Source organism: Phytophthora parasitica (genome assembly GCF_000247585.1).
Source record: "Phytophthora parasitica INRA-310 unplaced genomic scaffold supercont2.86, whole genome shotgun sequence".
Taxonomy (NCBI): domain Eukaryota; phylum Oomycota; class Peronosporomycetes; order Peronosporales; family Peronosporaceae; genus Phytophthora; species Phytophthora nicotianae.
The window spans coordinates 147,616-158,836 of record NW_008649072.1 but is presented as its reverse complement, the minus strand read 5'-3'; the positions used below and the strand labels follow the sequence as shown (position 1 = coordinate 158,836).

At 51.8% G+C, this 11,221-nt stretch overlaps 6 protein-coding genes across 10 annotated transcripts in view; 2 read left to right on the top strand and 4 right to left on the bottom strand.

Annotated features, from left to right (window-relative positions):
• The window catches only part of PPTG_24363 (hypothetical protein), a gene marked incomplete at its 3' end in the record, with an annotated part of 4,460 nt that extends 2,894 nt beyond the window's left edge, over positions 1–1,566 (bottom strand). Inside the window, exons 1-2 of the mRNA XM_008916611.1 lie at positions 1,196–1,566; positions 97–1,124 (exon numbers count right to left, since the gene is read on the bottom strand). Coding sequence (XP_008914859.1) covers positions 97–1,124; positions 1,196–1,527 — 1,360 coding nt within the window. The 5' untranslated portion in view covers positions 1,528–1,566. The remainder of the gene's footprint in view (positions 1–96; positions 1,125–1,195) is intronic.
• Positions 1,567–1,793: 227 nt separating this feature from the next.
• On the bottom strand, positions 1,794–3,188 carry PPTG_18443 (CMGC/MAPK/ERK7 protein kinase; the record flags this gene model as incomplete). The annotated part of the gene is made up of 4 exons (XM_008916587.1): positions 1,794–2,134; positions 2,196–2,755; positions 2,830–3,049; positions 3,123–3,188. The coding sequence occupies 4 exons, from the start codon at positions 3,186–3,188 to the stop codon at positions 1,883–1,885; spliced, it is 1,098 nt and encodes a 365-aa protein (XP_008914835.1). The 3' UTR covers positions 1,794–1,882.
• Positions 3,189–3,205: 17 nt separating this feature from the next.
• Positions 3,206–5,255, bottom strand: PPTG_18442 (UV excision repair protein Rad23). The gene is made up of 2 exons (XM_008916586.1): positions 5,138–5,255; positions 3,206–5,001 (listed from the first exon to the last, which is right to left on the bottom strand). Exons 1-2 carry the CDS (start codon positions 5,201–5,203, stop codon positions 3,664–3,666), a joined length of 1,404 nt encoding a protein of 467 aa, XP_008914834.1. The 5' UTR covers positions 5,204–5,255; the 3' UTR covers positions 3,206–3,663.
• A 179-nt stretch (positions 5,256–5,434) lies between these two features.
• On the top strand, positions 5,435–7,660 carry PPTG_18441 (hypothetical protein). 4 transcript variants are annotated; one of them, XM_008916584.1, is made up of 10 exons: positions 5,435–5,624; positions 5,701–6,028; positions 6,095–6,192; positions 6,255–6,353; positions 6,419–6,670; positions 6,738–6,821; positions 6,887–6,970; positions 7,035–7,088; positions 7,176–7,349; positions 7,422–7,660. In XM_008916584.1, the coding sequence occupies exons 1-10, from the start codon at positions 5,574–5,576 to the stop codon at positions 7,542–7,544; spliced, it is 1,347 nt and encodes a 448-aa protein (XP_008914832.1). In that variant the 5' UTR covers positions 5,435–5,573; the 3' UTR covers positions 7,545–7,660. The 4 variants fall into 4 exon arrangements, with proteins under 4 accessions (XP_008914832.1, XP_008914833.1, XP_008914830.1 ...); XM_008916585.1 differs by having other exon boundaries at positions 7,176–7,660; XM_008916582.1 differs by having other exon boundaries at positions 5,435–6,028.
• Positions 7,630–8,768, top strand: PPTG_18440. 2 transcript variants are annotated; one of them, XM_008916580.1, is made up of 5 exons: positions 7,630–7,806; positions 7,868–7,942; positions 8,008–8,286; positions 8,343–8,473; positions 8,541–8,768. In XM_008916580.1, the coding sequence occupies exons 1-5, from the start codon at positions 7,723–7,725 to the stop codon at positions 8,683–8,685; spliced, it is 714 nt and encodes a 237-aa protein (XP_008914828.1). In that variant the 5' UTR covers positions 7,630–7,722; the 3' UTR covers positions 8,686–8,768. The 2 variants fall into 2 exon arrangements, with proteins under 2 accessions (XP_008914828.1, XP_008914829.1); XM_008916581.1 differs by having other exon boundaries at positions 7,630–7,942.
• Positions 8,633–10,925, bottom strand: PPTG_18439 (hypothetical protein). The gene has a single exon (XM_008916579.1). It carries the CDS (start codon positions 10,779–10,781, stop codon positions 8,799–8,801), a length of 1,983 nt encoding a protein of 660 aa, XP_008914827.1. The 5' UTR covers positions 10,782–10,925; the 3' UTR covers positions 8,633–8,798.
• Between the last annotated feature and the right edge of the window lie 296 nt (positions 10,926–11,221).

Sequence of the window (11,221 nt, the reverse complement as noted above, 5' to 3'; positions counted from 1 at the left end):
TGCTCACGAAGCGATGCAGCATGTCTGCGGCGACATCCGGTACATCCATGGGCACCATGTGGCCTGCACCAGTGACCACTAAATAGGTCAAATTACCACCCTGTTGGGCAAAACCTGCAGGCTCCTTCCGACCTTGTACTCGCCACGTATACTTCTTAGCCTGCTGATAAGCATCTGAACCATTCCAGTTTAGATTGAGCAGTAATTTCTCCGTTCCATAATGGTTGCACATCATATCCCATTGCCCATTGTAGAAAAGCATCCGCAGACCTCTCTGAAGAAGAGAGTCCACCTTATCAAGTGTGCTCACACCGTCGAACTTCGATAATGCCCGGAATACACCATTGCTGCAGAGGTCGAAGCGGAAGTTTTTGTCCTCATTGCCGTGCACTGCCTTCCGCACTTCCATCTTATTCATGTACTTGACAATGTTCTCTTGTCCAGAAGGGTACGCTCCGACATTGCGTAGATATTGACGTACATCGTAGAAATTCAGACTGTTCCCTCCATTGCCCGGCTTGACACTACCCGTAATGGAGTCCATATTATCCAGGCAGCTTCTCGAATAATACGTTCCAGCATCCAGAGCAGCCAAACACTCAGCGTACGAAGCCTTCAGCGATCTCACCTGACCGAAAGTCAACAGGCCAAGTCCGTGAGCGTAGTCACTATACTCGTACTGAATTCTGGGATGCACCCATCCATTACCAATGCCAACACCGTCCAGATTGATCTTAATCTGGTTATTCGGATCATCGTTCTGCTTGAAAATGTGATCCGAAAACTCAGGAATCCAGCGACCAGCATGCGATTCGCCAAACATGTACACAGCCCTTGAAATCTTCACTCCATCATCTCCATCCGACAAATATTCGGGGTGACGTTGCAGGAATTTTGTCAAAAACTCGTAAAAGTCCTTGGCCACTGTCTCCTCATCCGGTCGATAGTCATTTCCCTTTGTATACGACATGCCTGTGCCCACTGGCTGATCCACAAAGAGCAGGTTGGCGAACTCGTGCCAACTGTGCTCGTTCTTGCCAATGGTCGACTCGTTCATTAACTTGAACGGCGAATTGCCCAGGAACAACCCCTGCATACTGGAGCATCCGGGACCGCCATTTAACCTGAAAAATCATTAAGAAATCAGTAATAAAGTAAAAGTATCACCACGATCTGTCTATGGATCACACTGTACCAGATCACGAGCGGCACCCTGTCCGGGTTTTGAGCTGCCTGGAAGTGCCAATAGAAGATTTTGTTCTTGTCGCTGTCGTGTAGCGCGATGCGCCCAGCGTGTTGTATTACGTTGGCCGCCGGGTCCAGTCCAGGCAAGTTATGGATAAGGTCATCTGACGTCTTCTGCTTTTGCTTCGACTTGGCGGACTCCCTCTTCGTGGTAAGAAAACGCTCTGGTTCTTCGTCCTCCTGCGCTGCGAGCTCCTTGACGCGCTGGCTGGTGGGGTGCAGTCGCTGTGCAGACACCACGCTGCCCGCCAAAGCGGCCACGAGTACGTGCCCCGTCACCATCAAGGATGATGAGACGATTGAGCCTATCGTATCGAGGGCTTTCACTTTGTCTAGTACAGTAGGTACCATTGCTTTCTGAGTTTATCCTATTGCGAATGTTTTTGTCCAATCATCTCAATCGCTCAGTTCGTTGAGACCCTAAAGTGAATTTAGGGCTCCCAAAAGTGAATTTAAAGGTACCTTAGACACCCAAAAGATATCCACTGATAATTTTAATTGTTTGTAAAAACAATTAATTACAAGTGAGTTTCTCAAAAATAAATTGAAATTAAACTATAATTTTAATCTAGAATAGTTCCAGGTTCTTCTTCTTTTTTGTTTTTGAAATAAGCTTGTTTTACTGCACCTGCATTTGCTACTGCGCGGTGGTTGCAGCGGCCGCAGTGGCGCCGTCCTGCTCGCCCGCTTTCCGTCGGACCTCTTTCTTCTTCTTAATGATCTCACGGTAGAGTCGGTCACGGTAGTCGGCAGCAGAATACTTGGTGTTGTCGTCCACAACTATCTGCAAAGGAGCTGGAGCACTGGGCTCATCCTTTTCATTGTGGAACTGGGCCACATACGGGTGCTTCAGTGCGTCGATGACCGAAATCCGTTTGGACGGATCAAACTAAACAAGTAAAAACGTTAAAACAGCGAAGGTTAAGCCATAGCATCGATTACCCACGTACCCAAAAGCATTGCTTGATAAGGTCGAGCGCTTCCGGCGAGGCCTTCGGGAAGAGCTCCTCCAATGGTTTCTTCTTTGGTGCAGGCAAACTTTCCAGCATCGTATTGGCGAACGGCGACTTAATACTCTCAATGTCTTCTTGAGATGGAGGCCCGGTGACGTCTAGGATTCGCTCGAGTTGATTCATCGTCGATGTACCAGGGAAAGCAGGCCGTCCAGTGGCCATTTCGGCAACGATACATCCGACGGCCCACATATCCACCGATTTTGCATACTTTGTCGAACCCAAAAGAATTTCTGGAGCACGGTACCATCGGGTAGCGACGTAGTCTGTGAGAACCGGGTTGGGTCCGCTGATCTCGGCCACGGAACGACAAAGGCCGAAGTCGCAGAGCTTTGTATGGCAGTCCGAGTTGAGGAGAAGATTGCTAGGCTTGATGTCACGGTGCAGCAGCTCTGCTGTATGCATGTACTTGAGCGACTTCAACAACTGGTAGATGATATACTTTTTGTGAATCTCCTCTAAGATATTGGCTCGTATAACAGCATGCAAGTCCGTTTCTGAAGGAACACAGACAAAGAGAAGCAGGGTCAGTCAGAGTCAACAGGTTGGATGCCACTTAGAGCTAACGCACCCATAAAGTCGAAGACGAGGTAAATATCCCGATCATTGTCAGCCTTAACAACGTTCAGCAAGCGGATAATGTTGCTGTGGCCATTCAGCTCTTGCAAGTACATGACTTCTCGAAATGTGCGCTGCGCGTCTGTTGCATTGCGGAAGGCGTCAAAGCACTTCTTTAATGCCACTACTTGTCGGTTGTTCTTGTCGATGGCCTTCCACACGATGCCATACGCCTGCACAGTCACCACAATCATTTGCCGTTCATTAACACATTCTTGAATGCGTGCATCTGTAAAATATACTTACGCCTTTGCCCAGCTTTTGCAGCAGCTCGTACTTGCGCAACACGTGCTTCTCAACTTCCTCGCCCATGGCTGGCACTGTGTTGCTGATCTACGAAATACTACGCGATCAGGACGACTGTAAGAAGTCTGGAGATGCCGGATGAAGTCACAAGATGAAGTCGAGCCAAACTGAAACCAAACTTGGCTAGGAAGAAGAGTGTGGTATTTTTACTTGGCACCCCGGATGCTATTATACCTGTATTTGCAAACTTCAAGGGCAATATTGCTAACAAACCGGCAGGATCAGACAGATTGCATGGGATGCTGCTAATAGTGTAGTCTGCCTAACAGTACTTTGGATACTTCGATACGACAGAAATCCAACAGGTTATGTGTCAAAAACTCCATCAGTATTCGTCAGCGAGAGTAACCCAGCAATGTGTCAACGCGAGCACCAATCCTGATCACAACAAGCTCGACATAGGAACTACAAAGCAAGAGGAGTGACGCGTATCTTAGCCAGCCAGCCTCATCAGGCGCTCGCTCGCTCACGTGTATGATATTTAGCCGTAAATGTCATCGTTGTCGTCGCCCTGACCTCCTGCGCCACCAGTAGCGCCTCCGCCAAAGCTGTCTCCGCTATCCATGAGGAAGTTGGCCGCCAACGCCTCGTTCTTGTCGCACGCCAGGTAGGCCTGAATCACATCCGTGCGCTCGAAGCCCATCTCGCACAGGCGGTCGACAGCCGCCGCTTCCTCCTCCGACAGCATGATACGGTGGCCACCGGCGCCAGCACCAGCGCCTCCGCCAAGTCCTTCAAGGCCGCCACCGCCGCCCATGGACGCCATCATCTGCTCCATCGCTCCGGGAGGCAAGTTACTAAGCATCTGAGAAAGCCCACGAAGCTGCTCGGGAGTCATTCCCATTTGTGCAGCCATCTGAGCCTGTTGCTCTGGTGTGAGCGAGTCCACCAACTGCTGAATCTGCTGCGGAGTCGGCATGGCTCCATTTCCTCCCATTCCCAGGTCGAAGGGTGCTGCGCCTGCTCCACTACTGGGCGCTGATCCAGCCTCACGGGTACCAATAGGCTCGTTCAGCATCTGCACGAAGCGGTCCTGGTTCTGGTGGATCAGACGCAATAGCTCGGGGCTCTGAGCGCCGATCTGCTGAAGCACTGCCGGCAAGGCCGCTGGGTTTGACTGCACGAGCTGACGCAGAGCGTCGAACTGCGGGTGATTACGAAGAGCTTCCAGCGAGTTGGCAGCTTCATCGCCACCTGCAGCAGCTCCAGTCGAAGGAGCAGCCGTTTGTGCGGGCGCCTGGGCCTGCTCGGGGATACCCGTCATCAGATACTCCACGGCACGCTCCGGGTTGTTGAATGCAGCACGCAGCGCGCTGCGCACCTGGTCTTCGGGGAAGCCCATGTCCACGAGCTGCTGCACCGTGGCGCTCATCTGTTCATCGGCCGCAGCGCCGCTGCCTTCTCCAGACGACGAGCTGGCCGCAGCCGTGGCTGGAGCTGCTGACGGGGTAGACACGGCCGGAGCAGTGGCCGAAGAGCTACTGGAGGCTGATGACGTACTGGGGGCAGCCGTAGCGGCAGGAGTAGAGGAAGGAGTCGGTGCCGCTGCTGCCGCGGCGGGGGTAGATGCTGGTGCTGCGGCGGGGGTAGATGCTGGTGCTGCGGCGGGGGTAGATGCTGGTGCTGCGGCGGGGGCAGCGGCGGCCGAGGGCTTGGGCGCCTTGGGCTTGGTGACCATCACAACCAGGAAGTCATTCTCCTTGACATTGTACTCGGCCAGCGTGCTGTCGTCCTTGAGCACTTTACCCGCGTGAATGAGCTTCTGCTGGGAGACGGGGAACTTCTGCAGCTCCTCGATCTTCTGCTTCACAGCGGAAACCTTCAGCGAAAAGCAAGATACTGGTCCGTCAGTACTCGATGAAGATCTTTCTCTCTCGCTGTAGGACTCGTCAGAGATGAGAATGCCATGGACAGATGCGAGACAAAGAGGAGAAGAAGGTAGAGCCCATGCTTACCGCGTCCGTGAGCTCTGCGTCTAGGGGGAAGGCGACGCCCTGTAGCGTCTTGACCGTGAGCTTCATGTTGGCCTGCCGTTCGCTTCTTTCACTATGGGGAGAAGATTCTAAAACCTTTCCAAGGCGAAATTTAAGCGACCTCCGTGGGTCGCTAAAGGCGATTAACAAATGGAACCATACCTAGGTTAACCTATGATCTCACTCTAGAATCTTCGAGCTCCAAAACTAAAATTTAGTAGTGGGCATCCAGGTTAACCTATAACACGGCCTTAACACTATAGGTTCCCATGGTTGAGACGCTCATGTCAACTTGGCAAAGTCACTGCGTCTAATCGATGCTACAGCGTCTAATCAGCCGAGCCTTCAACAGGCGTTGCGCTTGACAGGCGTCATTCGCCAACTTGCTGCGTCCCTGCCACTTTCTTCTTTTGCCACGATGCTGCGCTCGCTCCTCTCGCTGCCCCGCACTTCCTTCCTCACTCATGGCGTGCGTAGTGCTTAAATTAAAGCTGTCCTGTAACTCGCTCTGAGACTGAAGTTGTCTATTGTCGTAATTGCAACAGGTCCGTCCAACCAACGCCCGCGCACCGCTCGTGGCTTCGCTGCTGCAAAATGGAACGCGGTGCTTCAGTGCACCGCGTGAGGACAACAAAACGTCCATCCTGTTGCAGGTGGAGGACGGCCCCGGCGCGCTGCAGGAGACGCTCAAGTTTTTCTGGAAGCACGACGTCAACATGACGCGTATCGAGTCGCGTCCCGCCAAGGGCCACAACATGAACTACAGCTTCTTCATTGATTTCGAGGGAAAGAGCGGCCAACACAAGGTGAACGATCTCATGGCCGACCTCGAGAAGAACTGCCTCGACGTCATGGTGCTGAATGACAAGAAGGGTAAGCGATTGTAATCATGCTAACGGCATAGGCTTATGAACTAACCGTGATAATTGGTGTGGATAGTGCCGTGGTTCCCGCGTAAGATTAACGAGCTGGATCGCTCGGTAGCCAACATTCTGGACGCCGGAACGGACCTGGAATCGGACCACCCAGGCTTTAGCGTACGTGGCACGACCACCGGAATCGGTCTTGCTGTTTACTAACTTGGTATTGTAATGTGCAGGACCAAGAGTACCGCCGACGTCGCAACATGTTCGCAGAGATTGCCCAGAACTACCGTCAAGGAGACCCGATTCCTCGTCTGGACTACACACAGGATGAGGTGCGGTGAAGATAGTAGCCTTTATGAATGGAGCTGTGAACTTATGCTGTCTGTGACTATAACAGATTAAAACATGGGGCGTTATCTACAAGCGTATGAAGGAGATGTGGAAGCAGCACGCTTGCGATGAGTTTAACTACATTATCCCGCTCCTCGAGAGCAACTGTGGTTACGCCGAGGACAACATCCCGCAACAAGAGGATATCTCGAACTTCCTCAAGGAGTGCACGGGTTTCACTCTGCGTCCGGTCGGTGGCTTGCTTTCGTCGCGTGATTTCCTGAATGGACTTGCGTTCCGTGTCTTCTTCTCGACGCAGGTGAGAACAGACATGTTGTATACATTAGCCTCGTAATGATGATCTGACGTTGTTATTTGAATCGCAGTACATTCGCCACCACTCGATGCCGCTGTACACGCCGGAGCCTGATATTTGCCACGAACTGATGGGTCACGCCCCCATGTTTGCTGTAAGTATCTTTGTACTGGTGCTTTACGCTTGTAGGTGGTTAACGGTGTATCGTTTTATTCACAGGACCCCGACTTTGCGGACTTTTCGCACGAAGTTGGTCTTGCCTCTCTCGGAGCATCAGACGAAGAGATCGAGCGTCTTGCCACGGTACGCAACACAATTCCAATACCTCACTCTTCAGGAACACTCTAACGATGTATTATGTGTGCAGTGCTACTGGTTCTCAGTGGAGTTTGGAATCACAAAACAGCGTGGTGAATACAAGGTACGTGTTCAATCCATGAGATCAGCCTCCGATTCATGTGTGTTAGTTTGTTGTGCGTTACTCATTGTTATGTGTGCTATCTTCTAGGCCTACGGAGCTGGACTGCTTTCGAGCTTCGGCGAGATGGAGTACGCCTGTGCAGCCAACCGCCCTGCAGGCAGTGATATGCCCGAGTACCGTCCTTGGGACCCGTTCTCGGCCTGCAAGCAGAAATACCCCATCACTACCTATCAGCCTGTGTACTACGTCGCTGACAGTTTGGTAAGGATATGTCGATTCACTGTTGACTTGCTGGTTTATTAATGTTTGTTTTCCCCTCCGTTTTCTTATCAGTTCGATGCAAAGGAGAAGATGCGTGGCTTCTGCGAAGACTTGAAGAAGCCATTCCAGGCTCGTTACGACCCGTACTCTCAGACGGTGTCGATCGACCGTGCAGTGCAGCGCCAGGAAATTTAAAATCGCTCCGATTCGCTCGTACAATTCTTCAATCGATTGATTTTGTTGTAAATAACAAGTTACCAGTTTGCCTTCGTTTTAGCCACCTATTTTTGAAGTTCAGGTATATACCTGGAGGACGAGTTCAAGCATTTTTTCTTCTCAATGAATTGTTTAGGATTTCTGGCCACAAAGCACGATGTACTCACCACGAAGCCAAGGAGGCGAGTATGGTACCGACGCAAGGAAGTATGACCCTAATACAGCGCAGTGGATGCGTGAGGTGAGGAGTTTTCAGTGCTTGCTGTTGAGAAGTGGTTCCTGAATGTAGATCGATGGGTCAGGCAATGGAAAGTCGAGTTACCATTGAAGAACTGAAAGCCCAGAACGATAAGCTTCAACGCGAGATTTATGGACTGGTAAGAGCTTCGACGGTGTAGACGTTTTGCAACAGACAAAAGCTCATTATCCCTCGTACTTGTAGAACTCCAAGCTGAACTTGATGTACGAGTGTTGTGCCGACCTGGGCATCGTGGACCGCCTTGGAGACATGATGCAGCGCAAATTACACGAGTTTCAAGCGGCTCAAATGGCACGCAACGAGCCGCCCGCCACCAAAGCATCCGCTGCGCAGGTCCATCCCATTGCCAGTCCTCTTCGTGCTGCGAAGAAAAGTGACTTGGGCAAAAGCGACGAAGGGTTTATTTGCGGCTCGAGTACTTTTCAGGACGTTGCTGCTTACTCTAGTAGCTATAAAGGACAAGTAAGTCAGCTCACAGAGTATGTAGAAGGTAAATGTGTACTAACTACTCGCTGTAGATATCTCGAGGCAACTTTCACCGCGTCCGGGTGATTGAAGCCGAGGAAGCCAAGCTGCGTGATCAGTTCGACATCTTCGGCGTTCCAAAGCTGCCGCAACAGAAAGCTGATAGATGCTCATCGACAGAAAGGTATTATTACTAAGCGCTTTACATGAAATTGAGCATGCTGGAAGGGCTGACTTTTTGATAACCATAGCGACAACAAAACCGGCGGAGATACAATTGATAAGCTGCTGATATCGGAGGCAACCAACTCGCCCAGAAGAAGTGCGAGACAAGAACCTCAATACTTGTACGAGCCAGCGATTCCCGTGCCTAGCAGAGCTCAAGGAAAGCTGTAGTCATTCTACAGATTGTTTGTGCACACTATTCCAACAGCAGTGAATTACTTCAACCACTTCAACATGAACATTTCAACAGTCGAGTTTGTATTTCGTACAGTGTTCCATTCATCTTACTCAGTCAATTCCTCTTCATCTTGTGCCATCTGCAGAGCTGCATCAATAATTTCCTGGATCGAGCTATATCCTCCGAGTTCTTTCTCGTCCACATCCTGTTCACTCTGACTATAGCGAGACTGCTCCTGTTGTACCTCCTCGCTCATCATGTGACCATTATCGTCACCACTGGAACTCGAGGTCGAGCTGTCACCGTCTGAATGGCGAGTCTTGTAGAGGATATAAGCAGACAGCACAGCTCCGAAGAAAGGCGTGGCTAGCAGCTCGTCCATAGGGAGTTTATCGCCCTTATTATCAGCCAGAAGTACACGGAAACGGAGGTGTCCAGGCGCTAACGTCTCGTAAATGTTACGCCAAGTTTCGTCGCGCAGCATCTTAGGCGCGTAAATAACACGACGAGCTGTCTCGAAATCCTTCAACTTGGCAGCAAAGGACAGCGGGAACGAGCGCGGCGCGTTAATAAATATTTTGTGGTGCGCGTTCAGCGTGTATTCGTCGTTGTCCAGAAGGGCGGAAGTCGGTGAGGCGGCAGACTTGGACGCATCCTGCAACACTGGCGGGGGCAGGTCAGTGCACATATAGCGAGCCACAATGTCGTGGATACTACGTGCCAACACGGCGCGAGTTTCCTTCAATCGTGTCCATTCATCGGCATCCATGACGTAAAATTGGAGCTTCTTCCAGTGTTGAGTCAAATGCTGAACATCCGCTGCGGCGGTGTGGGCTGTAGCTGCGTCCACGATAAGCACAAGCCCTACCAACACTGCAAAGAGCCACCCAAGCGAGCTGGACGGGACTACACGGACCAACACACCAAGTGCAAGACAGCCCAATGCTGCTTTAACTGCTGCTGCACCAAGTGGGAGCGATCTGTTGTGAGATTTACGCGGTGGGAAGCGATAAATGAGGTCACATGCGCTCGCTAAGAAGAGACGACCCGGTAGTTTGAATGCAAAGCGCAGCGCAGCAGCCAGAAGCCACACAAAATGCAGTGGGTGCTTTGGCAAATCCTCGACGGCTAGCAGCACGCTGGCCGAGTTGATATCCTCGTCCCGGAGCTTCCAGTGCTTCAGTGTGGCGCAATATTTCATCATCTTGCGTTTCAGTTCGTGCATATCGGGATGGTTGGATGTACGGAAGTGGATCTGCATGATCTCTTCGTTCATGGAAGCGCGCTGTCTTCGGGAGAAGCAGTCGTCGTGTACGACCTTGGCGCAGTAGACGTGCAGCGTGCGTGTCAAGCGCAACATCTCAATCTGGGCGACGGACGGCGGTGGAGGCATGGTCAATGATGCGCGCAGGCGAGCACTGAAATGCTGTGTGAACTCGGTCGGATCCTCTCCAAAGATCGCCACTTCACGCTCCTCAAGCAACACTGGAGCGCCATAGCGGATACCTGTGTAGCGTCGCACGTCCAGGAAGGTAGCGGCTGAGCAGTAGTGAACTGCAACGGGTACTACGAGTGCGCGTCTGTAGGAAGCTGCCCGTAAAGCGGTGGCGATCTGGAATACAACGCGGTTAAGCGGCGCCTTGCCTGGATTGCTGGGCGTGGGGGCAAAATCCACAAACACTCCCATCTTGTAGTCTCTTTCAGTGGTACTGACGCCGTCCAACTGCGTCTCATCAATTAGATTGGCGCGTTTCTCCATCTCCTTGCGCACATCGGCTAAGATTCGCGTCATATCGGCGGCATTGGCGGGGTCTGGGATCTTGGCTACGAGTGGCGTAATATAGTCCTCCACGATTGCCGTCTCCACGAACGATGGTACGCGGCGACGCCAGGCGGGAGATCGGTCGATGAGGTACACGACAGGCATGAACTCGTGCTTCTCGCTCTCACGCGAGATGACCTTGAACTCCATTACGCGTGGGAACACTGCGCGAGCCAAAGAGGAGCGCAAGCTGCGACTGCGTCGCGGCGGCAGCGCACATCTGGGCGGCGATGGCCACAGGGCCTCGAGGTTCAGCGACGGATGCATTGCGTGGTTGGCTGTGTGTAGTGGTGATCAATATAGGGCGGACAATGCACGTGCGGCTGGAGTGAAGTGTTGGAGAATGAGCGAGACTCTTCTGCATTGGGCGACGCTGAAGCTGATGAGCTCTGTCGGCCGTGTGCATAGCGCATGCTGCATCTGCAGAATTTGATGTGATTGATTGTCGAGCCACATACCAATCTGACTGTGACATTTTGTATCTTGACAAAACAGGTATTATGGGAATGATCGTGTTACTAAGGCTCCGACAGAAAAAGAACATGAATTCTGTGGGCGCCTTGAAGTGCCAGTGCTTGGCCGTGACGATCACTGCATCGACGAGAAAACTGGACGATTGGTCGAAAATCAGCCCGATCCACCTGCGATTGGCCGAAAGCTGACATTCACTGTGTTTTCCACATCAAAGAACGTCGAAAAAAAAAGCG

What these genes read in the sequence shown, in the direction of transcription:
- PPTG_18440 (XM_008916580.1), top strand. Translation starts at nt 7,723, where the DNA reads ATGTACTCACCACGAAGCCAAGGAGGCGAGTATGGTACCGACGCAAGG. An exon ending in CTAGTAGCTATAAAGGACAA is followed by an intron (nt 8,287 to 8,342) that starts GTAAGTCAGCTC and finishes TACTCGCTGTAG; the next exon opens with ATATCTCGAGGCAACTTTCA. An exon ending in AGATGCTCATCGACAGAAAG is followed by an intron (nt 8,474 to 8,540) that starts GTATTATTACTA and finishes TGATAACCATAG; the next exon opens with CGACAACAAAACCGGCGGAG.
- PPTG_18442 (XM_008916586.1), bottom strand. Translation starts at nt 5,203, where the DNA reads ATGAAGCTCACGGTCAAGACGCTACAGGGCGTCGCCTTCCCCCTAGAC. An exon ending in ACGCAGAGCTCACGGACGCG is followed by an intron (nt 5,002 to 5,137) that starts GTAAGCATGGGC and finishes TTTTCGCTGAAG; the next exon opens with GTTTCCGCTGTGAAGCAGAA.
- PPTG_18439 (XM_008916579.1), bottom strand. Translation starts at nt 10,781, where the DNA reads ATGCATCCGTCGCTGAACCTCGAGGCCCTGTGGCCATCGCCGCCCAGA.
- PPTG_18441 (XM_008916584.1), top strand. Translation starts at nt 5,574, where the DNA reads ATGCTGCGCTCGCTCCTCTCGCTGCCCCGCACTTCCTTCCTCACTCAT. An exon ending in GTCACGCCCCCATGTTTGCT is followed by an intron (nt 6,822 to 6,886) that starts GTAAGTATCTTT and finishes TTTTATTCACAG; the next exon opens with GACCCCGACTTTGCGGACTT. An exon ending in ACTACGTCGCTGACAGTTTG is followed by an intron (nt 7,350 to 7,421) that starts GTAAGGATATGT and finishes TTTTCTTATCAG; the next exon opens with TTCGATGCAAAGGAGAAGAT.